At 65.1% G+C, this 24,642-nt stretch overlaps 1 protein-coding gene across 1 annotated transcript; it reads left to right on the top strand.

The window, feature by feature from the left end:
- The first annotated feature begins 309 nt into the window (after positions 1–309).
- MEGF8 (multiple EGF like domains 8) lies at positions 310–24,642 on the top strand. Its single transcript, XM_031961672.1, is given in 34 exon segments — positions 310–468; positions 2,273–2,520; positions 2,622–2,785; positions 2,990–3,196; positions 3,306–3,486; positions 3,582–3,670; positions 3,858–4,279; positions 4,371–4,516; positions 4,759–4,881; positions 5,048–5,202; positions 5,513–5,632; positions 5,726–5,870; positions 6,081–6,284; positions 10,284–10,459; positions 10,539–10,649; positions 11,338–11,456; positions 11,535–11,660; positions 11,662–11,809; positions 12,023–12,131; positions 12,217–12,270; positions 12,273–12,376; positions 12,748–12,892; positions 13,550–13,578; positions 13,580–13,782; positions 13,968–14,094; positions 14,322–14,535; positions 14,624–14,838; positions 15,182–15,395; positions 15,753–15,918; positions 16,118–16,310; positions 20,673–20,843; positions 21,024–21,154; positions 21,268–21,397; positions 21,707–24,642. Coding segments are annotated over 33 exon segments (6,267 nt in total). The 5' UTR covers positions 310–468; positions 2,273–2,327; the 3' UTR covers positions 22,940–24,642.

The raw sequence follows: 24,642 nt of genomic DNA, 5'->3' as shown, positions 1-24,642 counted from the left end.
TGTATCTGTCCGTTAGCCACATGCCCACGTTGGCAAGCATTTCTTGTTCCAGCTGCTCGCACTTTCGCCCGCTTTTGTCCATCGGAAGGAAAGCTTCTTGGTGGTTGTTTTGTTGTTGGCAGTTGTATCCAGGCGCCCAGGTCAGTGCCTGGCACACAGCAAGCGCCTAATAAATGTTTGTTGCCCGTGTGCTAGAATAAAGTCGCCAGTCCTCTAAGAACGAAAACACCGACACTATCAGAGACACCGACTCGCGTCCCGCACACACTGACACAGACACTTCCAGTTCTACGCATGTGCGAAGGAGGGGGCGGAGCTGCAGCGCTCGGGAGGCGGGGCCGGCGCGGTCCTCCAGGGCCCCTCTGGCCGCCCCGCTCTCGCTGCTTCCCCGGCTCCGGGGCCGTTCTGTCCCGCTCCTCCGGCGTCTCGCTGGTCGTCGTCGGGTCGGTTTGGCTCCGGGAGGAGGCGGTGAGTGCGCGCGCCGGCTACGGGGGCCCGCGGGGGACCTGCCCCCGCCCTGCCCCCACCCGGCCCGGCCCGATCGCCCGGCAGCTTCTAGAGGGCTCCGGGGCCTGCGGGGCTCGAGGCCGCCCCCTTTTCTGCAGGGGACCTTTCCTCCGCTCCGGGGGACCCTCCCCACTCTGTGGGAGACCCTTCCCCATTTAGGGGCCCCCTCACGTACTGGGCATTCTTTCCATCCACAAGGGACCTTCCTGCATCTGCAGGAGACCCTCCCCCTTTCAGAGGTGTCCCGGACCCTCCATGGGAGATCCCCAGGAGCCTCCCCCCTCCCCAGGAGAGGCCCCTCTCGGAGAAGTCCCTGTCCCCCAGCTTCGGGGGCTGCCCTGGTTCCCAGGGGACGTAAGAAGTCCCCCATAGCTCTGGGGTCCCTTTCCCGTTTCTGGGAGTGCTTCCCGTCCGGCCTGCGCCTCCCCAGTAAGGGACCCTCGCTGTCCCCTCCCCCGGGGTCCCAGGGACGGCTGGACACTTGGGAGAGAGGAGGCTCCCCAAGCTGGGGGGGGAGGAGACCCCCTGCTCTTGGGGCCCCCCTTCCATAAAGGGGCCACTGAGCACCCCAAAGGGGGCCGGATCTCAGGAAGCTGGCGCTGGCTGGGGGGAGGGTCCTTCAGCAGAGGGGAACGACCATGGGGGAGGTTATAGAAGGGACTTCTTGGCATGGAGCCAGCATTTATAGAGCCCCTACTGGGTGCTGGGCACCATGGGAGCAAACTGAGGCTCCCAGAGTCCCCCAGGTAACATCTGTCTGCGGCTGGACCAGAACTCGGGTCCTCTTGGCTCCCGGCACAGAGGGGTGAAGGGTGAGGCAGCTCCGGGGCCGCTGGGCAGGGCTGCTGCTTTGGGGGTGCGCAGGGGGTCAGCCCTCTCCACAGTCCCTCCATCCCCCCACGTGGAAAGCGGCCTCTGCTGTGGAGCCCTTCAGTGGCGTCCAGCTCACCGGGACCCCTTACGGAGGCCGGCAGGGTCACTCCCCCAGGGAGTGTCCGAGGCCGCGCTGAGACTGGCCAGAGAAGGCTCCGCAGCTCCGGGCCCTGCCGAGGCAGCCATTGTAGGGGCCCTTCTGGCCAGTGTTGGCCACCATCTTGTCCCCCCCTGGGAAATCTTCCTCCCCCCCTCCCCCCCCCTCCCCCGTGGGGTGGCCTCTGGTAACAGACTCCCCGAAGACCCGGTACCTCCCAGAGGGCCGTCCTTTGTACTCTGCCCTGGGCACACAATGGGCACTTAACAAGTGCCCTCCCTGCAGAGTGCTGAGAGTGAGGAGTGGGCCCCTCCCTCTCTGGGGTAGCCCTGTGCCTCAGGGAGATTTTCTGGACACTCCCACCCCAAATAGACCTGTTTAAGACTCCTCCTCCGGTCCCGCTCTTGGGGTCGGTCCGAAGGCGCTCCTGGGAGGAGGACCTCACGATGTTTTTACAGTTGGGGAAACTGAGGCAAGCGGATGCTCTACTGGTCAGCCAGTAGAGGTGTCCGAGGCCGCATCGGTCTCAGCTCCACACTCCGGCGCCCCGGCTGCTCCCAAAGGCTCCAGCGGCCCGTTATTTGGGGGCAGGCTAACGTGGCCTCGGGGCCTGCCTGGGCTCCTCCTGCTGTGGTCTCCTTGCTCAGGCTGGAGGAGGAGGAAGGGCTGGTAGAAGGGGGCTCCCGGGGGGGTGGGGGCCGGACGGAGAGCCAGCGCGGAGGGGTCCCGCCCCCGGGAGGCTCAGAGAGGGGCCCTGCTGCCGCCGGGGCTCACCCGTCCTGTCTCCCCACCCAGGCCTGATGCTCGCGGGGCCCCTCCTCTGAGTGCCCACCGCCCTCAGGGCCCGGCCATGGCCTCCGCCCGGGGCCATGGCCCCCCGGCGCTGCTGGTGCTGGTGGCGGCCCTGCTGGGGCCCCGGGCCCCCCAGGCGCAGGCCGGTGACTGCAAGGGCCAGAGGCAGGTGCTGCGGGAGGCCCCGGGCTACGTGTCCGACGGGGCGGGAAATTACAGCGTCAATGGCAACTGCGAGTGGCTCATCGAGGGTGAGGAAGGGCTGAGGCTGGGCGGAGGGGGCCCGGGTCTGGGGGGGAGGGGGAAAGACGGGTTCTGGGGGGCCGAGAGTGAGCCCCGCCTGTGCTCCCAGCCCCCAGCCCCCAACACCGCATCCTCCTGGACTTCCTGTTCCTGGACACCGAGTGCACCTACGACTACCTCTTTGTGTACGACGGGGACTCGCCCCGGGGCCCCCTGCTAGCCAGCCTCAGCGGCAGCACCCGGCCCCCGCGCATCGAGGCCGCCTCAGGCAAGGTGGGGCTCCGCCCTTCTCCCCGCCCCCGGCCGGCCTCTTCTCCTCCCGGGCCCGCCCCCGCCGCCTCTTCTCCCATGCCGAGCCCCCTCCCTCACCTGGACCCCCTCCCCTCCCTGGTCCCCCTCCCTGCCCTGTCCTCCTCCCTCACCCTGTTCCCCTCCCCTGCCAGCCTCTCCCGTGCACTCTGGCTCTTCTCCCCGCAGATGCTGCTCCATCTCTTCTCCGATGCCAACTACAACCTGCTGGGCTTCAATGCCTCGTTCTCCTTCTCTCTGTGCCCCGGTGGCTGTTCGGGCCGGGGCCTGTGCGAGCCCTCGGGCCAGTGCGCCTGCGAGCCGGGCTGGGGAGGCCCTGGCTGCACCCGCCAGGACTGCTCCTCGTACTGCCGCGAGCACGGCACCTGTGCCTCGGTGAGGAGCTTCCCGTCTCTCTGGCCTCCGGCCGCGGAGTCGGACCCGGGCCCGGCTGTGCCGTTTGACCCTCAGCTGCCGTGGCCTCTGACTTGGCGTCTCTCCACAGGAGGCGGGCCCCTGCCGCTGTGAGCCCGGCTTCCTGGGCCGCGCCTGCGACCTGCGGCTGTGGGAGAACCAGGGGGCAGGCTGGTGGCACAACGTGAGCGCCGAGGATGCCGCCTTCCCGGCCCGCATCGGGGCGGCCGGCGCCTTCCTCTCGCCTCCGGGGCTGCTCGCGGTCTTTGGAGGTGCGGCGGGGTTTGGGGAGCGCGGTCGGTCGGGGGCAGGGGAGGGGGGTGCTCGGCCTGCCCCCAACCCGGCCTCCTGCCCATGTCCCCTCCAGGTCAGGACCTGAACTCGGCCCTGGGCGACCTCGTTCTGTACAACTTCTCCGCCAACGCCTGGGAGCGGTGGGACCTCAGCCCCGGCCCGGTGAGGATCCCGAGGGGTGCCCCCTGCCCAAGTCCACCAAGCTGGCATGGGTCCCCCCCCATGTGATGGGGGGTGCCCCCACTCTCTCCTGCAGTCTGTCTCTGTGCCAACTTGCCTCTGCCCCTGTGGTCTCTCTTCCCCTCTGCCCTACCCCCCATTTCTGAGGCTGGCCCTTGTCTCTCCCCAGGCTGCCCGTCATTCCCACGTGGCCGTGGCCTGGGCTGGCTCCCTAGTGCTCATGGGGGGAGAGCTGGCCGACGGCTCTCTGACCAGTGACGTGTGGGCCTTCAGCCCCCGGGCTGGGGGCCACTGGGAGCTGCTGGCCCCCCCTTCCTCAGGGCCCCCAGGGCCCCCAGGCCTGGCTGGACATGCTGCCGCCCTGGTGGACGACTCCTGGCTCTACGTCTTTGGGGGCCGTACCCAGCACGACCTCTTCTCTTCGGGCCTCTTCCGCTTCCGCCTAGAGGGCCCTGGGGGGGGCCGGGGCCACTGGGAAGAAGTGTGGCCGGCAGGCGGCCGGCCCCCCGCCGCCACAGGCCATTCCATGATCTTCCACCCGCCATCCCGGGCCCTGCTCGTCTATGGGGGCCACAGGCCTTCCACGGCCAGGTGAGTGCTCGGGGCAGCGCCCCTTCTCCCACCTTCTCAGCCCTTTGGACGTCTGCTGGAGACCCCCGCTTGTCCTGTCTTCCCCCTCTAGGTTCTCCGTACGAGTGAACTCCACCGAGCTCTTCCACGTGGACCTGCGGGTGTGGACCTCCCTGCGCGGCCGGGACGGTCAGCGGGGGCCCCGGGAGCGGGCCTTCCACACAGCCAGTGTCCTTGGCAACTACATGGTGGTCTATGGTGAGGGCATCCCCAGCTCCCAGCTTCTGGCCCTGTGGCTGGCCTGGGTGCTTCCCCGTGACTGTCCCCCTCACTTCTCCAGCCTAGTCCCCTCCAGGTGTGCCTGCCCCTCCCCTACCTCCTCCAGGTGTGCCTGCCCCCCTTCCAGGTGTGCCTGCCCCTGGGGGGGGCAGGTGTGCTTCCCTCCAGGTGTGCCGCCCCCCCTTCCTCCTAGGAGTACCTCATCCCTCCTTCATTTGCAGGTGGCAACGTGCACACTCACTACCAGGAGGAGAAGTGCTACGAGGACGGCATCTTCTTCTACCATCTTGGCTGCCACCAGTGGGTGTCTGGAGCTGAGCTGGCCCCTCCTGGGACCCCCGAAGGTAGCAGGTTCTGCCCGCGGCCTCTCCATGCTCAGGCCCTCGTGTTCCCGAGAAGCCCCTGCTCCGCCCAGCGCTTGGGGCCTGCCCTTAGAGAGCCCTGGGGCTCAGAGACGCCCCAGGCCCGAGGGGCAGCCCCTGACTCCACCCTCCTCCCCTGTTCCCCCAGGCCGGGCGGCACCCCCAGGGGGCCGGTACTCCCACGTGGCGGCTGTGCTGGGGGGCAGCGTCCTGCTGGTGGCCGGTGGGTACAGCGGGCGGCCCCGAGGGGATCTCATGGCCTACAAGGTGCCCCCCTTCGTGTTCCAGGCGCCAGCCCCTGATGTGAGCTCCTGTGGGGGAGGGAGAAGGGGTCGGGGAGGGGGAGATGGTCGTAGAAACTAGTGCTGGGGCATCTTAGGTTGGTCGGGGGAGGGAAGCCTTGGCCAGGAAAGAGCCAGAGCCCGGCCAAGTCATGGGTGGTTGGAGCCCCAGGGAGGGGGGCCTGTGGGGTGGGACAGAGGTCAGGTTCAAGGTCACAGGGAATGGTAGGGGCTGTGGCTAAGTCATGGGACTGGGGCTGTGGGGCAATGTTGGGGGTGCAGGCCCAAGGCTTAGCCCTGCGCTTCGCTCCCTCTCCGACCCCCACCCTCAGTACCACCTGGACTACTGCTCCATGTATACGGAACACAGCGTCTGTGCCAGGGACCCGGAGTGCAGCTGGTGCCAAGGAGCCTGCCAGGCCGCCCCGCCCCCGGGGAGCCCCCCTGGAGCCGTGAGTGACCCTGACGCCCCGTTCTGTGACCCCTGTCTTGTGTGCCCAGAGCCCCGCGCCTCCCCTGACACGCCCCCCTTTCCTTCTCTGCAGTGCCCAGCAGCTGGCTGCCTGGGTCTGGCCCGCCTTCTGGGTGACTGCCAGGCCTGCCTGGCCTTCAGCGCCGCCGTCCCTCCGCCTCGTGGGCCTGGCGCCCTGGGCTGGTGCGTCCACAACGAGAGCTGCCTCCCCCGGCCTGGTGAGTGGCGAGTGCAGCCGTCACGGCTCTGGAGAGCTCGCCCTCTGCTGGGCCGCAGTGTCCTGGGCTCTGAGAGGTGGAGTGAGGGGAGGAAGGCAGGCCAGGGTCAGGGGGGCTGGGGTCAGGGGGGCTGGGGTCAGGTCAGATAGAGGGAGGGAGTGGGAGGACCCGCTGACCGTCTACCCCTGGTTTGTCTTCTTCTTCCCTTAGAGCAGGCCCGATGCCGAGGGGAGCAGATTTCGGGCACCGTGGGCTGGTGGGGGGCAGCCCCCGTCTTTGTCACGACTCTCGACGCCTGTGTTACCCAGAGTTTCCTGCCCGGCCTGCACCTGCTCACCTTCCAGCAGCCCCCCAACGCCTCCCAGCCCGACAAGGTCAGGGGCCCCAGTGGGGGTGGGGGGCTGGCTCTGTGCAGCCCAGGACCTTGAGGCTGCTTCCTGCCAGGGATAAGGGAGCAGATCCCCTGGGGCCTGCTGAGGGCCTCTGGGCTTGGGGGGGAGAGGGCACCGGGGGGGGGGGGGGGGGGGGGGCCCTTTGGGGTGGGAGGGGAAAACCCCCCTTGGGCCCCCCCCCCCCCTGGGCCCCGGGGGGGGGGGGCCCCCGGGGGCCGGGGGCCGGGGCAGGGGGGGGGGCCGAAGGGGGGGGGGGCCCCGGGCCGGGCCCCCCGGGTTTTTTCCCCTTTTTCCCCGGGGCCCCCCGGGGAAGGGCCCCCCCCTTTTTCCCCCCGGCCTTTTCCCCCCCCTTTGGGCCCGGGCCCCCCCGGCCCCCCCCCCCCCCCCCCGGGCCCCCCCCCCGGGGGGGCCCCGGGGGGGCCCCGGCCGGTGGGGCCCAGGCCCCCGGGGGCTTTAAGGGGGGGCCCCCCGGGGGCTTGGGGGGGGTTGGGGGGGAAGGGGGGGGGGCCCCCCCCCCCGGGGTTTTTGGGGGGGGGCCCCCCAACCGCCCCCGGGGCCTTTTCCCCCGGGGCCCATCCCCCTTTTTGGGGGGGGCCGGGGGGGGGGGCCCCCCCCCCGGGGGTTTTCCCAGGCCCACCCCCCCCCCCTTGGGGGCCCCCCCGGGGGGCCCCCGGCAGGGGCCCCGGGGGGGGGGGGGGGGGGGGGGGGTTTGGCCCCCCTTTGGGGTCCCCGGGGGGGGGGGCCCAGGGGGGGGGGGCCCTTTCCCCCCCCCGGGCCCCAAGGGCCCTCCCCCCCCCCCCGGGCCCTCCCAAACCCGGGAAACCCTTTTTTTAAGGGGGTTTCCGGGGGGGGGGGGGGCTTGTTTGGGGGGGGGGCCCCGGGTTTGGGCCGGCCCGGAACCCGGGCCCAAAGCCCCTTTGGGGGGGGGGAAAAGGGCCCGGGGGGGGCCGGGGGGGGGCTTGGGGGGAGGGGGGGGGGGGGGCCGGGGGCCCCCTTTTCCCGCCCCGGCCCCGGGGGGGGGGGGCCGGGGGTTTTGGGGGGGAAAATCCCCCTTCCAAGGGGCCCCCCCCCCCCGGGCCCCCCCCGGGGGTGGGGGCCCCCCCCCCGGGTTTTTGGGGGAAAGGGGGGGGGGGGGGGGGGCCCGGGGGTTTGGAGGGGGGGGCCCCCCCCGGGGGGCCCAAGCCCCCCCGGGGGGGCCCGGGGGGGCCCCGGGGGCCCCCCCCGGGGGGATTTTGGGGGGGGCCCCCCCGGGGTTTGGGGGGGGGGCCGGGGGGGGGCCCCCCCTTCCCGACCCCCGGGGGGGGGGGGGGGCCCGGGGGGCCCCCCCCCCGGGGCCCCCCCGGGCCTTCCCCGGGGTTTCCCCCCCCCCGGGGGGGCCCCTCCGGGGGGCCCCGGGGGGAAAACCCGGGGTTGGGGAAAGGAAAGGGGGGGGGGAAAGGGGGGAAAATGGGGGGGGCCCCCGGGGAAAACCCCCGGGGGTCCCCCGGGGGTTTTTTTCCCCTTTCCCCAACCCGGGGGGTGGGGGGGGGGCCTGGGGAAAAGGGGTTTTCCCCCCAAAACCGGAAGGGGGCCGGAAAAAAAACCCCTTCCCCCCCCCCCTTCCCTTCCCAAATTTTCCCTTTCCCCAGGAAAGGCCCCAAAAAAAAAAAAACCCCCAAAACCCCCAAAAAAAAAACCCCCCCCCCCCAAAAAAAACCCGGGAAAAAAAAACCCCCCTCCCGAAAAAAATTTTAAAAAAACCCCAAAAAAGGGCCCCCAAACCCGGCCCCTTTTAAAAAATTAACCCCCCCAAACCCCCCAAAAAAACCCCAAAAAACCCCCCTTTTAAAAACCCCCCCCAAACCCCCTTTCCCCCAAAAAAAACCCCCCCCCCCCCTTTTAAAAAAAAAGGGAAAAGGTGGGCCCCCTTTCCCCCCCCCCCCCCAAAACCCCACCCCCCCCCCCACGGGCCCCCAAAATTTCCCCTTTTCCCCCCCCCTTTCCCCAAAACCCCGGGGAAACCCAAAAGGGGGAAAAAAACCCCCACCCTTTTGGGGGGGGCCCCCCTTTGGGTAAAAAGGGGGAAAAAACCCCCCCGGGTTCCTTTGGGGGGGCCAGGAAAGGAAAAAAAAGGGGGGGGAAAAAAACCCCCAAACCCCCTATTTCCTCCCCCCCCTTTTTTCCCCTTCCCCTTCTCCCCCCCCCCCCCCCGGCCCCCTTTGGGCCCAAAACCCCCCCCAAAATTCCCCGGGAAAAAAACCCCCTAAAAGGGCCCCCCCCAAAAAAGGGCCCCAAAAAAAAGGGGGGGAACCCCCCCCCCCCCCACCCCCCAACCCCTCACCCCCCCCCTTTTTTTCCCCCCCAAAACCCAAAGAACCCCCCCAAAAAAAAGGGCCCCCCCCCTTTTTTCCCCCCCAAAACCCCCCCCTTTTAAAAAGGGAAATAAAAAAGCCCCAAACCCGGGGGCCCCCCCCCCCGGGGGGGGCCCCCTTTAAAATTGGGGGGGTTTTGGGGCCCCCCCCCCTCCCCAAAAACCCCAAAAGGGGGAAAAACCCCCCAAAAAAACCCCCCCAAACCCCCCCAAAAAAAAAAACCCCCCCCCCCCCTCCCCCTCCCCCCAAAAAAAACCCCCCTTAAAGGAAAACCAACCCGGCCCCCCCGGCCCCCTTTTCCCCCCAAACCCCCCGGGGGCCCTGGGGCCCCCAAACCAAACCCCCCAATTTTTGAAAAAAACCCCCCCCCGGGCCCAAAACCCCCCCCCCCCAAAACCTTTAAACCCCCTCTTCCCCCCAAAAACCGGGGAAAAAAAACCCCAAAAAAAGGTAAATTTCCCCAAACCCCCCCGGGGGGGGGAAAAAAAAAACCCCCCAAAAAAAAAAAAAAAAAAAAAAGGCCCCAAATTTTGGAAAAAAAAAACCCCCCCCAAAAAACCCCCCCAAAACCCCCAAAAAAAATTTTTGGCCCCCTTTTAAAAAAAAGGGGGAAAAACCCCATTTCCCCCCCCCACCCCCCGCCCCCCCCCCCCCCCCCCCCTCATTTCCCCCGGGGGGGTCCCCCCCCCAATTTTAAAAAACCCCCCCCCAAATTTAAAGTGGAAAAAACCCCCCCCCGGCCAAACCCCCCCCCACCTCCCAAACCCCTTTAAAATTTAAAAAACCCCCCCAAAAAGGGGGCCCCCCCCCCACCCCTCCAACCCCGGGCCCCTAAAACCGCCCCAAATCCCCCCCACAAGGGCCCACCCTTTTTCCCCCCCCCCCCCAAAACCCCAAGCAAAACCCTTAAAAAAAAAAACCCCCTTTTTTTAAAAAAAAGGGGCCCAAAAAAAGAAAAAAAAAAAAAAAAAAAAAACAAAAAAGAAACCAAAAAAAAGGGGGGGGAAAAAATTTAAAAAAAAAAAAAAAAGGTTTAAAAAAAAAAAAAGGGGGGGGGAAAAAAAAAAAGGAAAATTCCCAAAAAATTAAAAAAAAAACCCGGGAAAAAGGGGGGGAAAAAAACCCCCCCCCCCCCCTTTTTCCAAAGGGGAAAAACCCCACCAACCCCTGGGGTCCCCCCAAAACCCCCCAAAAACCCCCCCCCCCCCCAAAAAAAAATTTTTTTTCCCCCCCCCCCCCCTTCCCCCCCCCACCCCCCCAATTTCCCCAAACCCCCACCCAAACCCCAAACCCCAAAAAAATAAAAACCCCCAAAAACCCCCCCCCCCCCCCCAATCCCCAAAAATTTTTTTGGGGTAAAAACCCCCCTTGGGAAACCCCCCCCCCGGGGCCTTTAAAACCCCCCCAAAGGCCCAACCAAAATTTAAACCCCCCCAGGGAAACCCCCAAAGGGCCCCCCGGGCCCCCCCCCCCCCCAAAAAACCCCCCCCCTTTTTTTTTTTTCCCTGCCCCCCCCCTTTCCCACCCCTTTTTTGGGGGCCAAGGGGAACCCCCCCCAAAACCCCCCGGGGCCCTGGGGGGGAAGGGCCCGGGCCCCGGCCCCCCTTTCCCCCCCCGGGGCCCCTTTAAAGGGGCCCCCTTTTTCCGGGTTTCCCGGGGTCCCCCCGGAGATGGGGGCCCGGGGGCCGGGAGCTGCCCGGCTCCCCAGGAATGTGTCCCAGAGGAAGCCGGAGGGGCCGGGGTCGGCCGCTGCCGCTGCCCCCCAGGCTGGGCCGGCCCCGCCTGCACCCTCGCCCTGTGCCCCGGGAACTGCTCGGCCCACATCGCAGGGGGCATCTGCAACCAGGTAGGAGCGGGCCGGGCCCCGGGCGCTCAGGGAGGGGGCTGTCTGCTGCTGACCCTCGATTTCTTCTTCGTGTCCTCAGAGCCTGGGATTGTGCGTGTGCTTTGAAGGCTTCGGGGGAGCGGACTGCGCCACGCATCTGGATGGGGGGCGGCTGGTCTGGGAGACGCTCCTGGATAGCCGGCTCTCTGCTGTGAGTCCCGTCCTGGGGACCGGCCCTGACCTGAGGGGAGACCTCAGCACCCCCTTCTCTCTTCCAGGGGGTCCCAGGGCCTCTCCCCCCCAGATCCCATCCCACTGTCTCTAGGGAAGGCTCTTACTCCCCGTGGAATAAGGCTGCAAGCGTAGACTGACCCTTCCTGCCCGGAGGGCTCGGACGTATCGGTGTGGGGATGCTCACTGGTGGCTCCTGCTGAAGATGAGACAGAGATAGTCAGAGACAGGGGGTGAGAGAGACAGAGACAGAGAGAGAGAGACAGAGACAGAGAGAAAAACAGAGAGACAGAGACAGACAGAGACACAGGAGAGAGAGACAGAGACAGAGAGAGACAGAGACAGAGAGAGAAAAACAGAGAGACAGAGAGACAGCCAGAGACAGAGAGAGAGAGAGACATCAGACAGAGGTGGAGACACAGACGGACAGGGAGATGGACCACTGCCCGCCCCCGGGGAGAACTCTGTCTTCCTTTCCTGAGGGCCTGGCTTCTGAGGCCCTGCCAGGTCAGGAGGGCCAAGCTTGGCCTTTCCCCCATCTCTGCCCTCCCTTCCTCCCCCTCCCCACACCCGTACAGGTCGAGCACGGTCATATTCCCCTCCACATGCTTGCACACACATGTGCACTCCCCCCCAGGCCCACCCTGAGCCCTCTTGTCTCCCTGTAGGATACGGCGAGTCGCTTCCTGCACCGTCTGGGCCACACCATGGTGGAGGGGCCTGACTCTACCCTGTGGATGTTCGGGGGTCTGGGCCTGCCCCAGGGGCTGTTGGGAAACCTGTACAGGTGAGGGTGGTCTGGCGGGGGGGAGGGGGAGTTTGCTCCCGTCCGGCTGAGGGCTGACCGGGGCTGCGGCTTCCACAGGTACTCGGTGGGGGAACGGCGCTGGACCCAGATGCTGGCTGGTTTCGGGAGGGATGGGGGGCCCGGGCCTGCTCCCCCTTTCCCACGGCCCGGGCCCCCGGCCCCGCTGGCCGGGGCCATGCCCGCGGGGGCTCACGGCAGCGGGGGTTGCCCGGGACTTCTGGGTCCTCAACCTCACCACCTTGCAGTGGCGCCAGGAGGAATTGGAAGGCCACCCCCCCTTGGTCCCTGATGTGCCCCCTTTTCCCGACCCTTTCTTGTCCCCCCCAGAAGGGGTCCTCCCATCCCCAACTCCTCCCCACTCTCCCGTTCCCGACTCCTCCCCGCTCTCTCGTCCCCAGTCTCTACCCCGGGTCTCCCCGAGCCATGGGGCTCCCTCCCTCGTGCTCCCGACTGCAGCCCCTCCCCTGCAGCCCGTCTCTGTGCTCTTACCAGACCCCTGAGGCCCCGCTTCTCCGGTGGCTGGCCCAGCTGACCCTCCCGGGCAGGCCTTTCTCTGCTGCCTGGGGGGGATTTGGCCCGAGAATGGTTTCAACCAGCAGCTCCTGGAGGTTCAGCCCAGCGGGCCGGGCTGGCCAGCCCCGGGGACGCCCACTGGTGAGGACGGGGAGCCTGGGGCCGGGACCCCTCGGCCCCTAGGGCCCCTCCACAGCCCCCTCCGGGTTCCTCCTCTTCCCCCCAGGCCTTTACGGTCCACCGGGGTTCATCACGAGGGCCACAGACTCACTGTATGTTTGGCGGCCTTCCATTCCGCCGAACTGGCTGCCCCATCCCCGGAGCTTTACTCCCTGCACTGCCCTGACCGCACCTGGAGCCTGCTGGCCCCTTCCCAGGGGGCAAAGGTCAGGGTCACTGGGCCCCCCTGGGAGGCAGAGGATGGGGGGAGGGTCAGAATAAGGTAGCTGAGCCCCCCAGGGAGGTAGAAGCTGCCTTGGGCCAGCCAGGTGAGCTCAGGGGCTTCTGGGAAGAGGAAGGGACTCATAGCTTGGCTCTTAGAGGCAGGGGAGGCTTGATGGGGGGCATCCAGATATGGGCCTGTCAGCTGGTGTTGGGGGGCAATCAGGTTGCTTCAGCGAGCAGGTGGGGAGCCTCCTAAGGGAAGGGTTTGGAGGAAGGAGGGCTTGGCCAGAAGCCTTCCTAAGCCTTGAGTAAGGGGGACGTCCGGGGCCTGGGCTGTGGGGCCCCTTCCGGCTGTGACTCTGCCCTTCCCCAGCCCAGGCCCCGACTCTTCCATGCGGCCGCCCTGCTTGGGGACACCATGGTGGTCCTGGGGGGTCGCTCAGAGCCAGACGAGTTCAGCAGTGACGTCCTGTTGTACCAGGTCAACTGCAACGCGTGGCTGCTGCCCAACCTGACCCGTGAGTGGCAGAGCCTGTGGGGGAGGGGGCGGAGGGCCCCCATCCCTGTTTGCTTCTGGGCCCCCCCATCCCTGTCTGCCTCTGGGCTCCCCCCGTCCCTGTCTGCCTCTGGCCCCTTGTCTGTGTCTCTGGCCCCCCTTCCCCACCCCGTCCCTGTCTGCCTCTGGGCCCCTTGTCTGTATCTCTGGGCCCCCTCCCCCCCCGTCCCTGTCTGCCTCCGGGCCCCCTCTCTGTGTCTCTGGTCTCCCCCCTGTCCCTTTCTGCCTCCAGGCTCCCTGTGTCCCCGGGCCCCCCCATCCCTGTTTGCCTCCAGGGCCCCCATCCCTGTCTGCCTCTGGGCTCCCCCCATCCCTGTCTGCCTCTGGCCCCCTCTCTGTGTCTCTGGTCTCCCCCCTGTCCCTTTCTGCCTCCAGGCTCCCTGTGTTCCCCCTCCCCCAATCCCTGTCTGCCTCTGGGCCTCTCCATGTGCCCCTCGGTCTTTGCTTCTTGCCTTAGCCCTGGACAGCGTCCCCATGGTTCCCTGTCCCCAGGCCTTGCTAGCTCTTGGTTTCCCTTTGGCCCTGGCCCATAGGTCCCCGGTTCTGTCTCGGTCCCTTTCCCTGGCTCCAGTTTCTCCTTCTGTTCCATGAGCCTCTTTCTCTGTCTTGGCCCCTGCAGGTCCGGCCTCCGTGGGCCCCCCGATGGAGGGAGTCAGTGGCCCACGCTGTGGCGGCCGTGGGGGGCCGAGTCTACATCTCTGGGGGTTTTGGGGGGGTGGCCCTTGGGCGGCTGCTGTCCCTGAGCTTGCCCTCGGACCCCTGCCACCTGGTGCACTCCCCCGAGGCCTGCAATGGCTCAGGTGCCTGCAGCTGGTGCCACGGAGCGTGCCTGTCAGGAGACCAGGCTCACAGGTGCCCGGGGAGCTGGGCTGGGGCTGGAGGGGCGCTGATGGGTTGGCTTCCTCCCTTTGCCCTCTCTGTGCCCTCCCTGTGCCCTCTCTGTGCCCTCCCAGCAGCTCTGGCATAGAGGGGGGAGGATGTGCTGCGTGGGGTCCCGGGTCCCCTGGCCTCACACGCTGTCTGCCCCTCGCCCCCAGGCTGGGCTGTAGCAGCCCCTCGTGCTCCCCCATGCCCCGTACGTCTGAGGAGTGTCGTCGCCTGCGCACCTGCAGCGAGTGCCTCGCCCGCCACCCCCGCACCCTGAGGCTGGGGGAAGGGGAGGAGGTGAGCTGTGGGGGGGGGCAAGGGAGGTTCCCTCCCCTGCTCTGAGCCCTCCACGCCATGGGCCGGGGTCCCGGGGCCCCAAGTCTGGTTCTTAGGTCTCCCGGGGTGGGGCCCCATGTCCCCCTGAGGGCTGGAGAACCCGTGACCCAGAGCCCCAGACTTGACCCTTGGAGGGTCCGCAGCAGGGGCCACAAAGTCAAAGGGGCCCGGGTCCATCCTCCCGCCAGGCCGCCCCGCCACGCTGTAAGTGGTGCACCAACTGTCCCGAGGGCGCCTGCATCGGCCGCAACGGCTCCTGCACCTCGGAGAACGACTGCCGCATCAACCAGCGCGAGGTGTTCTGGGCCGGCAACTGCTCTGAGGCCGCGTGCGGGGCGGCCGACTGCGAGCAATGCACGCAGGAGGGCAAGTGCATGTGGACGCGGCAGTTCAAGCGCACTGGTGAGTGCCCGGGGACCCCCGTGGGGGCCGCCCCAGGGGCCGGCCGGGGAGCCGGGCCGGCCTCCCAGCTCTGGCCCTCCTTTCCCAGGGGAGACCCGCCGCATCCTCTCGGTGCAGCCCACCTACGACTGGACCTGCTTCAGCCACTCCCTGCTCAACGTGTCGCCCATGCCTGTGGAGTCCTCGCCCCCCATGCCCTGCCCAACGCCCTGCCACCGGCTCCCCAACTGCTCCTCCTGCCTCGACTCCAAGGGAGCGGACGGGGGCTGGCAGCACTGTGTCTGGAGCAGCAGCCTCCAGCAGGTGTGGGCCGGGGACCGCAGAGGGGGTGGGCAGTGCAGGAGAGAAGGTTGTGGGTCCCAGAGGGGAGTGGGCAGTGCAGGACAGAAGGGCGGGGATCCCAGAGGGGGTGGGCAGTGCAGGAGAGAGGGGTGGGGGTCCCAGAGGGGAGTGGTTAGTGCAGGACGGGGGGGTGGGGGTCCCAGAGGGGGTGGGCAGTGCAGGAGAGGGGGGTGGGGGTCTTGGGTGGGCAGGAGCTTTTTTGAACGCTCCAGCTCTGACTCCTCTCTGCCACCCCCTCTCTTCCTCCATGTCTCTGTGGCTGCCCCTCTGCCTCCCACCACTCTGGCCTTCCCACCCCCTGCAGTGTCTGAGCCCGTCTTTTCTACCTCTGCGCTGCCTGGCAGGGGGCTGTGGGCGTCTGCTGCGAGGGGCAGAGAGCTGCTCCCTGGGCTGCGGCAATGCCCCTCAATGCGCCCTCTGCCTTCGACGCCCGCACTGCGGCTGGTGTGCCAGGGGAGACCCCGGCCAAGACGGGGCAGGCCTGTGTATGGAGGGGGGCCTCAGCGGGCCCCGGAATGGTGAGAGCAGGGGCGTCGGGCGGGGCTGGCGGCGGTGGTGAGAGCCGGGGGAGGGGGAGCAAGTTCTGGGTTCTAATGCGGGCCCCACTTACTTCTGGGCCCGTGAACAAGTGTCTGCCCCTCTTGGAGCTCCCAGGTCTGTGGGCCGGGCACGGGGGCCTTGGGGGGTTGGGCTCGGTCTCCAAGCACCCTTGGCTCGGACTTGGCGAGGGCAGCGGTCAGGATGGGTCAGGACAGGAAAGGAGAGGAGGCCAGGAGCAGAGAGGGAGGGCGGCGAGGGAGGAGTGAGGGAGGAGCAAGGGAGGAGCGAGGGAGGAGGGCCGGCATCATCTCCTTCCCCTGCCCCTTCGCCTACAGGCCTGACGTGTGGGCACGGAGATCCCGGGGCTACCTGGGCCTTCCTGTCTTGTCCTCCCGAGAACGAGTGTGTCAATGGGCACCACGACTGTAACGAGACCCAGAACTGTCACGACCGGCCTCATGGCTATGAGTGCACCTGCAAGACCGGATACACCATGGACCAGTGCGGATGGGGGGGCGATACATGGGCCGGGGTGGGGGGTACAGGGGACCGAGGGATACCCCAGATCAGCGAGAAGGGGAAGGGGATGGGGGGACACAGGCATACTGTGGGCGGAAGGTACACCATGAATCGTGGGGGGCGGGGGCTGGGAGGCGGGCCGGGCTGGGCTTTTGACCCTCGGCCCTTTCTCTCTGGGCAGCGTGCGGGGCCAGTGCCGCCCAGTCTGCGCCCAGGGCTGCGTGAACGGCTCCTGCGTGGAGCCCGACCACTGCCTCTGCCACTTCGGGTTCGTCGGCCGTAACTGTTCGACTGAGTGTCGTTGCAACAGGCACAGCAACTGCGACGGTGTGGGGGCCCGGGACCGCTGCCTCGAGTGTCACAACAACACTGCGGTGAGGACCCCCAGCCTTGTTCCTGCTCCTGGCTCTCATCCCCAGCCTTTATCCCGAGCGGCCTGTGTCCTGGGCCTTCGCCGCCCTGGGCCTTCGCCGTCCTGGGCCTTTGGGCCTTCGCCGTCCTGGGCCTTCGCCGTACGGGGCCGTCCCTTGCCCCCATCGCTGCCTTTCCTGACTTCTTCATCCCCCCTCCCTTCCTGTCTTCTCGGTAGTCCTTCCCCCCTCCCCCCAGCCCGTGGCCTGTATGTTAGCCTGTGCGCAACACTGGGCTAGGATATGGATACATTGTAACAGTTGTCACCACATGGTTATGCTACAATGTTACACACAGTCAGGTAACACACAGTCATGTAACATTGTAACAGCAGGAGCCCTTTCTGTAGCTCTGTAGGGCTTGCGGTGGCAAGAAGAGCAGAAGGCGTCTGGGAGGTGTGTCAGGAGGAGTTCATGGGAAATGAGACCGCTCTCAGCTGAGAGATTTGAGGGATGGGGGAGCCATGGAGGTTTGGAAGAGCCGCTGGGGCGAGTGGGAGAGGGAGGGATTGCCACTGTGGGCCGTTTCTCTGGTTTCTTCAGCTTGGTTCAGTAGCCCGTGAGTAGGAGTGAGGCAGTGATGGATAGTGGGAGGTGTCCAAGACTGGGGCTTGGCAAAGCATGATGGCGTATGGAAACGAAGTGTCGACTTCAGCTGGTTCACCCGGGGCAAGATGAGGAAGGAGGAAAGCTAGCTCCTAGTTGGTGCGTGGGAAAGAACGGAGGACTGGAGAGATTGGACATCAGAGGACCAAGAACAGTTTAGGGGACATGAGGCAAGGGAAAGGCGAAATGATAAATGGCTGGGATCAGATAAGGGAACTTCAGAATTAACAGCGCTGGAATAGAACACTTGGGGTGGAACATGAGCTCGAGACCGTGTGTGCAGTTGGGGTGGATTGTCCAACAGAGGGAGTCATGGGACGGGACGTAAAAAGGGGACTTTAAGTGTCAGAAAAACTGACAGAGCATGTAGTGGGAGACGAAAGTCAACAGTGGAGCAGTTAAGTCAAAAAGAAGAGGGCAGAGAAAAGGCTGCCAGATTGCTTCTGGGATTTAAAATGGTTTTCTGTGTCCTCCCCTTGGGATAAAATCAATGGCCCCCTAGACCAAATGTGCCGGGTCAAGCCCATTCCCCAAACCTCGGCCTCGTTCTGCATTCGAGTGTGAGCCACTTGGCGGCCCCTGTCATCGTGCCGAAGACCGCCAGGTTTGGCCACTAGGAGGCTATGATTGCAGATGGTTGGAAAGTGAGAAGGGGAAAGGAAGGGAATAAGTGTAGACAGCTTTTTCTGGGCGTTTGAGACATTGAAATGACTTACAGGACAATAGCTCAAATATGGTAGTGAGGGCTTGGGCATGTGTAAGTGGCCAGAAGCTAGGGAGAAGTTGAAGGTTATGGAGAAAGGGAAGGCAGGTATGTTGAAGGATTCAGTGTGATGGAGAAGATGGCAGGGGATCTAGTGAAAGTAGGGGGTGCCAGAGCAGCTGGAGCTGACCCTCAAAAGCCGTTGTTAACTTGTCAGGATGAGCCTTTGGATCTTGGAAACCGGCAAATGCTGTGTTGTCGATTGTCTGGGACAGGAGTGCCACGGGTCGCCCAGGGCCCACGAAACCTTTGACCCTGCCCCGGCAGCCACAGGCGAGGCTGAGCCTAAGCTCGGTACAAGCCGCCCCGGCTTTGCGTGGCCTGTGAATGATGTCATAAATACTCACGTGGCTCTTGCAGGAAAAAGGTTCCCCAGCCTGCTCTGGATGTGAGAGGTGACGGGAAAAGTGCGAATGGCGCAGATTGTATTTATGTCTATCTGTCAGAGACACAGTTTGCTTTTTGTGGAAAGGCACTTGTTAGTCATTTACCAGCAGGCCCTGGGATGAAAGGCACATGTGGAGGATTGTTCTGGGCCAGGAGAAGGGGGAAAGGAGGAGAGCGTGGGAGATGATTGAAAAGGGAAAGGTGTCTGTAGCCTCCAGAGGGCTTTTAGCCAGGAGGGAGGGGAGAAATGTGGGTGCTTGAGGAGGTGAGGGAGGAGATGTGGGTGCCTGAGGAGGTGAAGGGAGAGGAGGTGAGGGGAGAGGAGGTGAGGGAAGAGGAGGTGAGGGGAGAGGCGATGTGGGTGCCAGAGGAGGGGAAAGGAGGTGTGGGATAGTTTGTGGGAAGCACTAATAAGGACTTGGGGAGGGAGGAATGAAGGGACCTGCCTTTGGTGGGGGCCCAGGTGATGCAGGAGTTGTGAATTTAGACAGCACATTTGGTCCTAAGGCCATTGTCCCTCACCATGGAGGACAAAGATCCGGGAGTGACACGACCCATCAAGAGGCCACCCAGAGCTGGGATTTGAACCCAGACCCAGGTGCTGCCCACCTCTGACTTGCTTTTGAACTTGTTCCTCTTGGCCCCAGAAGGCAGGCCTGAGGAGAGGGGAGTCCTGGGAGGCAGAATTAGCCTCGATGGAAAATCAGAGCTGCTTAGGGTTCATCAGGTAGTGATCTCCCTGTCCCTGGAGGTCTTCAAGCAGAGGCTTCGTGACCACTTTGGCATGTCATAGAATCAGAGGGTGTCAGAGTTGGGGGTCCTCAGTCTCCACATGGTCCAGCCCAGACCCTGAAGAAAGTCCTCTGCAATGTCCCCAAGCAGCACTCTGAAGACTTCCAATGGGGATGGATCCAGGCAGGGAACAGTGCGTCAGGCTGCCTGAGTTCAAATCCAGCCTCAGACACTGAGAGCTGTGTGACCCTGGGCAAGTCACTTGACCCCTGTTTGCCTCAGTCTCCTCATCTGTAAAACAGGAATAATAATAGCTCCTGTTTCCCTGGGTGGTGGTGACATAAACGCTCGTTGTCGTTGCTGCCCCTCAGAGCGGCACGTTCCACTTAGGGGCCACTCCTGTCATTCGGGTGGTTTTTCCCTGATGCTGTCTCCCAGTCTCTGTGCCCCTCCTCACTTGGTGCCCTCCCTTTTGTCTCAAACCATCCAAGAGAGCCGTGTCTCGCTCCCTGCCCACAGCCTGGGCTCTAGAAGCTGCGGCCCCCGCTTACCTCTCCCGGACACGCTCCCCCCACCCCTCCCGATTCAGCCTGAGACACCGGGAGCATGTGGCCGCTGTTCTGTTGTCCAGCCCACTCAGAGAGAGCGGGAAAACACCCACCCTTATTTCGGGGGGGGGGGGTCTTTGAAACAAACCGTCGACAGCTCTTGTCCTATATTTTGAAGATGATTTTAAACAAAAACCAGCCCAAGTTTAGAACTTGAGTCTGACATTGTTCCCTTGTCTTGTATCTCACGTGGCCCATTCTTGTGGCCAGGGAAGATGCAGCTCCCTCTGCCTCGCTGCCCCGCCACATGCCGTGATTTCTGCCGATTTGAGAAGCGTGCACGTCCTGGCAGCCCCCAGGGCCTGAACAGCTCCCTCCCATCTCCCCCATGTGGCTCCTCAGGTGTCTCAGTCCTGATTGTTCCGTTTCAGACCCACTTGTTTAAAAGTAAGACTGCCCCGTAGCGCGGAGACCTTGGGCGGCTGCTCTCCTGCAGCGGGAGCCGGTATCGTGCCCCCGTTTGTTCCCCTGGTGACCCGGGAAACAGAGGAAATGGCATCAGCCTGGCTTGACCTGTTCTCGATGCCGCCGTGATGACTCGCAGCGATCGCTGCTCACAAACCGCCCCTTTGCCAGCGGGGCCCGGGATTGCATCAGAAGTCGGACACGCTAACCTGTTGTTGGCAGACTTGGCTTCCCCATTGGGATTGCCCTTATTGGTTTTGTGGGACCCCTCCCGTCCATTATCTGGGATCTGGCAGATCTCACCGAGAGCAGCTTAGCAATCTTCTCTGCCAGTTCTTTAATAGTAAATAATAATTATGATGCCGGTTTGCAATCAGCTCGCAGAGCACCCTGTGATAACATTATCTCGTAGAGGTGTGGACGCTTGGCTGTCCAGACGCAGAAACGTGAAGCCCCGGAGGCAGCCGTCTGCCAGGATGGGAGTTCCCCCTCCCCCTGACCACATCATCCCGGCTGATGCTCCTATGGGATGTTCTTCCACTCCCTGGCCGTCCTGGTTCCTGTCTGCTGCCTGTTTTCCCCTTTCTAGGTGTTTTCTAAATTGCGGCACTTAGGAAAGAACACCGAACCCTAAGCATGGTCTGACCAGGGCCTAAGGGAGGGACATCCTTGCCTCCCTGCTCCTGGCCGCCATTCTTCACGCCCCCCGCCTTTTCTCTTTTTCCTGTTGCGTCACCGAGTCAGGGTCTGAGTCCTCCCCTAGCACAATTGCCTGGGCCCCATCTGGCAGCGGCTGGAGGCCCTGACAGCGACCCCTGCCCACAGGGTCCCCACTGCGAACGTTGTCGGCCACTATTCGTGGGCTCCGCCTTGGGAGGTGGGACCTGCCGCCCCTGCCGAGCTTTCTGCAGAGGGAACAGTGACATCTGCGTCTCAGAAAAGGAGCTGGAAATGGCCCGGGATGACCCGGAGACCTATTCCCTGGATCCTGAGGAGGTAAGTGGCCTGGGCAGGGAGGTTGGGCTAAGGGAGGAGGCAGAGGCTCCTGAGAGGGAGTGGGGGGAGGCAGAGGCTCCTGAGGTTCCTGATGTGGGGGGAAGCAGAGGCTCCTGAGAGGGAGTCGGGGGAGGCAGTGGGCTCTGGAGTCTGGGTCTCAGAGTCTCTGTCTGTCACCAGATTGAGAAATGGGTGTCCGAGGGGCCGAGCGAGGACGAGGCCGTGTGCGTGAACTGTCAGAACAACAGCTACGGGGACAAGTGCCAGCGCTGCCTGGAAGGGTATTTTCTCCTGGATGGCCGGTGCACCAAGTGAGTGCCGCCCTCTGGCCGCAGCCTTCCGGGGGGCCCAGTCCTGGGCTGCTGGGGCGACGGATGGCTCCCGTGGGGCGGCATCTCCCTCATGGGCCTGTCTGTGCCCCCAGGTGCCAGTGTAACGGCCACGCGGATACCTGTAATGAGGATGGCACGGGCTGCCCCTGCCAGAATAACACGGAGACAGGCACCTGCCAAGGGAGCTCCCCCAACGACCGCCGGGACTGCTACAAGTACCAGGTGGGGATGGGGGAGCCCGGAGGCAGCTGCACACGGGGGGTGGAGTGGAGGGTGGAGGCTGATCTGTGCCGGGGGGCTTAGGCCGAAGGGAGGAGAGGTGGCAAGAACCTCCCGGGAGCTGGGCCATCTGAAGTGGGGGCCCGAGATGGACAGAGTTGGGGAGCAGAAGGTGTTGGGTTGACAGCGCCTCTGATTGTGAGAAGGAAGAGCTCTCTGAGGTGGGGGTGGGGCTGGGGGCAGGGGGAGGTCCAGCCGGCCGAGGCCTTGGATGCCGGGCACGGGGGGACGTTTGCCTCTCCGGCCCCACAGTGCGCCAAGTGCCGCGAGTCATTCCATGGGAGCCCCCTCGGGGGCCAGCAGTGTTACCGACTGATCTCGGTGGAGCAGGAGTGCTGCCTGGACCCCACCTCACAGACCAACTGTTTCCACGAGCCCAAGCGCCGGGCCCTGGGCCCCGGGCGGACCGTGCTTTTCGGGGTCCAGCCGAAATTCACCAATGTGGACATCCGCCTGACGCTGGACGTGACCTTTGGCGCCGTCGACCTCTATGTCTCCACGTCCTACGACACCTTTGTGGTGCGTGTGGATCCGGACACCGGGGTCCACTCTGTACACATCCAGCCCCCTCCGCCGGCCCCTCCGCCCGTGGCCGCGGAGGCCGGGCTGCGGGCAGGAGAAGCAGGCGCTGGGGGGCCGGGGCCGCCCCCCGAGCCCCGGGTGCGGGAGGTGCGTCCCCGGGGGCTCATCACCTATGTGACGGTGATGGAGCCTGCGGCGGTGCTGGTGGTGCGCGGGGTGCGGGACCGGCTGGTCATCACCTACCCCCACGAGCAGCACGCCCTCAAGTCGAGCCGCTTCTACTTGCTCCTACTGGGCGTCGGGGACCCCTCGGCGCCCGGCGCCAACGGCTCCGCGGACTCCCAGGGCCTGCTCTTCTTCCGCCAAGACCAGGCGCACATCGACCTCTTCGTCTTCTTCTCTGTCTTCTTCTCCTGCTTCTTCCTCTTCCTGTCCCTCTGCGTTCTGCTCTGGAAGGCCAAGCAGGCCCTGGATCAGCGGCGGGAGCAGCGGCGGCACCTGCAGGAGATGACCAAGATGGCCAGCCGTCCTTTCGCCAAGGTCACGGTCTGCTTCCCGCCCGAGCCGGCCGTCACCGTCCCCTGGAAGACGAGCGGCATGGGCCTCCCCGCCCCCGCCTTCCGCCGTTCGGAGCCTTTCCTGGCCCCGCTGCTGCTGACCGGGGGCGGGGGGCCGTGGGGCGCCGGCAGTGGGGGCTGCTGCCCTGTGGCGCTGCGGGCCGGGCCCATCACCCTGGAGCCCACCGAGGACGGCATGGCCGGCGTGGCCACGCTCCTGCTGCAGCTGCCCGGTGGCATCTACACCCCTAACCGGGCTTGCCTGGGCTCGGCCCTGGTCACCCTGCGGCACCGGCTGCAGGAGTACTGTGGAGGGGGCGCCGGCCCCGGGGCCAGCGGGCACGGCGCAGGGGGTGGCAGGAAGGGACTGCTGACTCACGACAACCTCACCAGCATGTCGCTCTGAGGGCCTGGGGGTGGAGAGGGCCGCCCATTCCTGGTCCCTGCCCCTCCGCCCCCCACACTCCCAAGCCACCCCTCGCCTCAGAGTCCCCCATGGGGCCAGGCTCTCAGACTCTGCCTTTTCCGGACCCCCAGCGGGCTCATCTGGTTGGGAGATGCCCTCCCCGTGGCCCCTCTTTTGGGCCTTGGACCGTGCCCGTATTTGGCCTCTCCGTGGAATTGTTCCCCCTGGGCTCTGGGCCAGGTTTCTTCTCTCAAGGCAGCCCCCCTCCTGTCCCCTCCCCTCAAGCCCCTCCCCTCTGGGCCTGGAGCCCCTCGTCCACAGATAGTGTGGACTCCAGAGCCGTGGTCTCCCCAGAGACCCCCCGGGCGACCGCTTCCTGACACTGGACTGCCTCGACTTTCTTAGGAGTCCCTTGGCTTCCTGGATGTCGCAGTATTTCAGGTGTGGACACGTAGTCCAGCTTGTACCCGAAGCCCCCGTGCCCCGCGGTGCGGGGAACCTCACTACCTCCTGAGGCAGGCCGTTCCAGGTGGAGGCTGCCCTCGCCGCTGGCAGGATTTTCCTGAAGTCAGGCCTCAGTTCACCCCTTTGTGTCTCCACCCGTTGCTCCCAGCCTGCTCTGGTTCAGAGGGACCAGTCTTGTCCTCCTCTTGCATGGCAGCCCTTCAGCTACATCAGCACTCGTGTGTGTCCCCTGCACTGTGGTCATCTCCAAGGCAGCCCCACGCCACCCGCTCGGCCCCCGAGTCCCACATCCCGGGCGGTCTCCCGGAGCTCTTCCCTTTAGGGCTGGAAAAGCCGGGGGGCCCCTGGTCACAGTGCCGACTCCCACTGGGCTTGGCGGCCCAATGCCCTCCACTCACTTGCGGTGTCTCTGAAACCCAAGGTCAGCCACCTGAAGCCTTTGGGGCTGCCTCCGTCAGCAGTGAAAGATCCCTCCCTCTTGCTCTCGGGGTTCCATGAGGGTCGACCATGCTTTTACCCAAGTCATCACTGAGAATTCAGCCCGGGACTGCAGCTCTCCGGGGTCAGAAGCCCACATCTCTGGGGGGAAGCAGCTTCTTCGGCCGCCACTCCTGGCTGGATTCCCAGCCAGCCAACCCGCTTCTTCCCCAGGGGGACCTTCTGATCTGGGGATGGGTCAGCGACAGGAATCCCCTGTCCCCAGTGGTTTTGGCTCAGAGGCCAGATGGCTGATTATTGGCAATGTGAGAGGGAATTGCTTGATAGCCTTGGAAGCCCCTTCCATGATCAATAACCCTTTCAGCCTGCCCCCACCCCCTCAGCGGCCCAAGTAGCAGCCAAGGTGGCGCTTGTAAAGCACTTAGCTCAGTGCCTGGCACGTAGTAGGTGCTGCAGAAATGCTGCCGCCGTCTCTTTCCAACCAATGACATCGATGAAATCCAGACCCTCTCCCGATCGGTAGCGAAGCATCTCGGTCCCTGGTTCTTTAACTCGGGACTCTACTTTTCTCCCCCAAGTCCCCCTGGGGTTTTCCTTCCTATTCATCCCCCCTCCTGTTTCAGAACCCCTCAGCCTTCCCCTCCAGGGCTTTGGAGGCCGTTTCCTCTAGCTTGCTGCCTGCTCCTGTTCCTCCCGAGTCAGAGGACCTGGGCGGCCTCTTGTGGGTAGGGAGGTGGTCGCTGCCTGTTGTGTATGGGAGGAGGAAACCTAAAATTGCCAAATAAAACATTGCCAGGGGA

This window comes from Sarcophilus harrisii, chromosome 3 (genome assembly GCF_902635505.1).
Source record: "Sarcophilus harrisii chromosome 3, mSarHar1.11, whole genome shotgun sequence".
Lineage (NCBI taxonomy): Eukaryota > Metazoa > Chordata > Mammalia > Dasyuromorphia > Dasyuridae > Sarcophilus > Sarcophilus harrisii.
The sequence above is the reverse complement of the archived record's forward strand: the minus strand, read 5'-3'. Positions and strand labels throughout refer to the sequence as shown.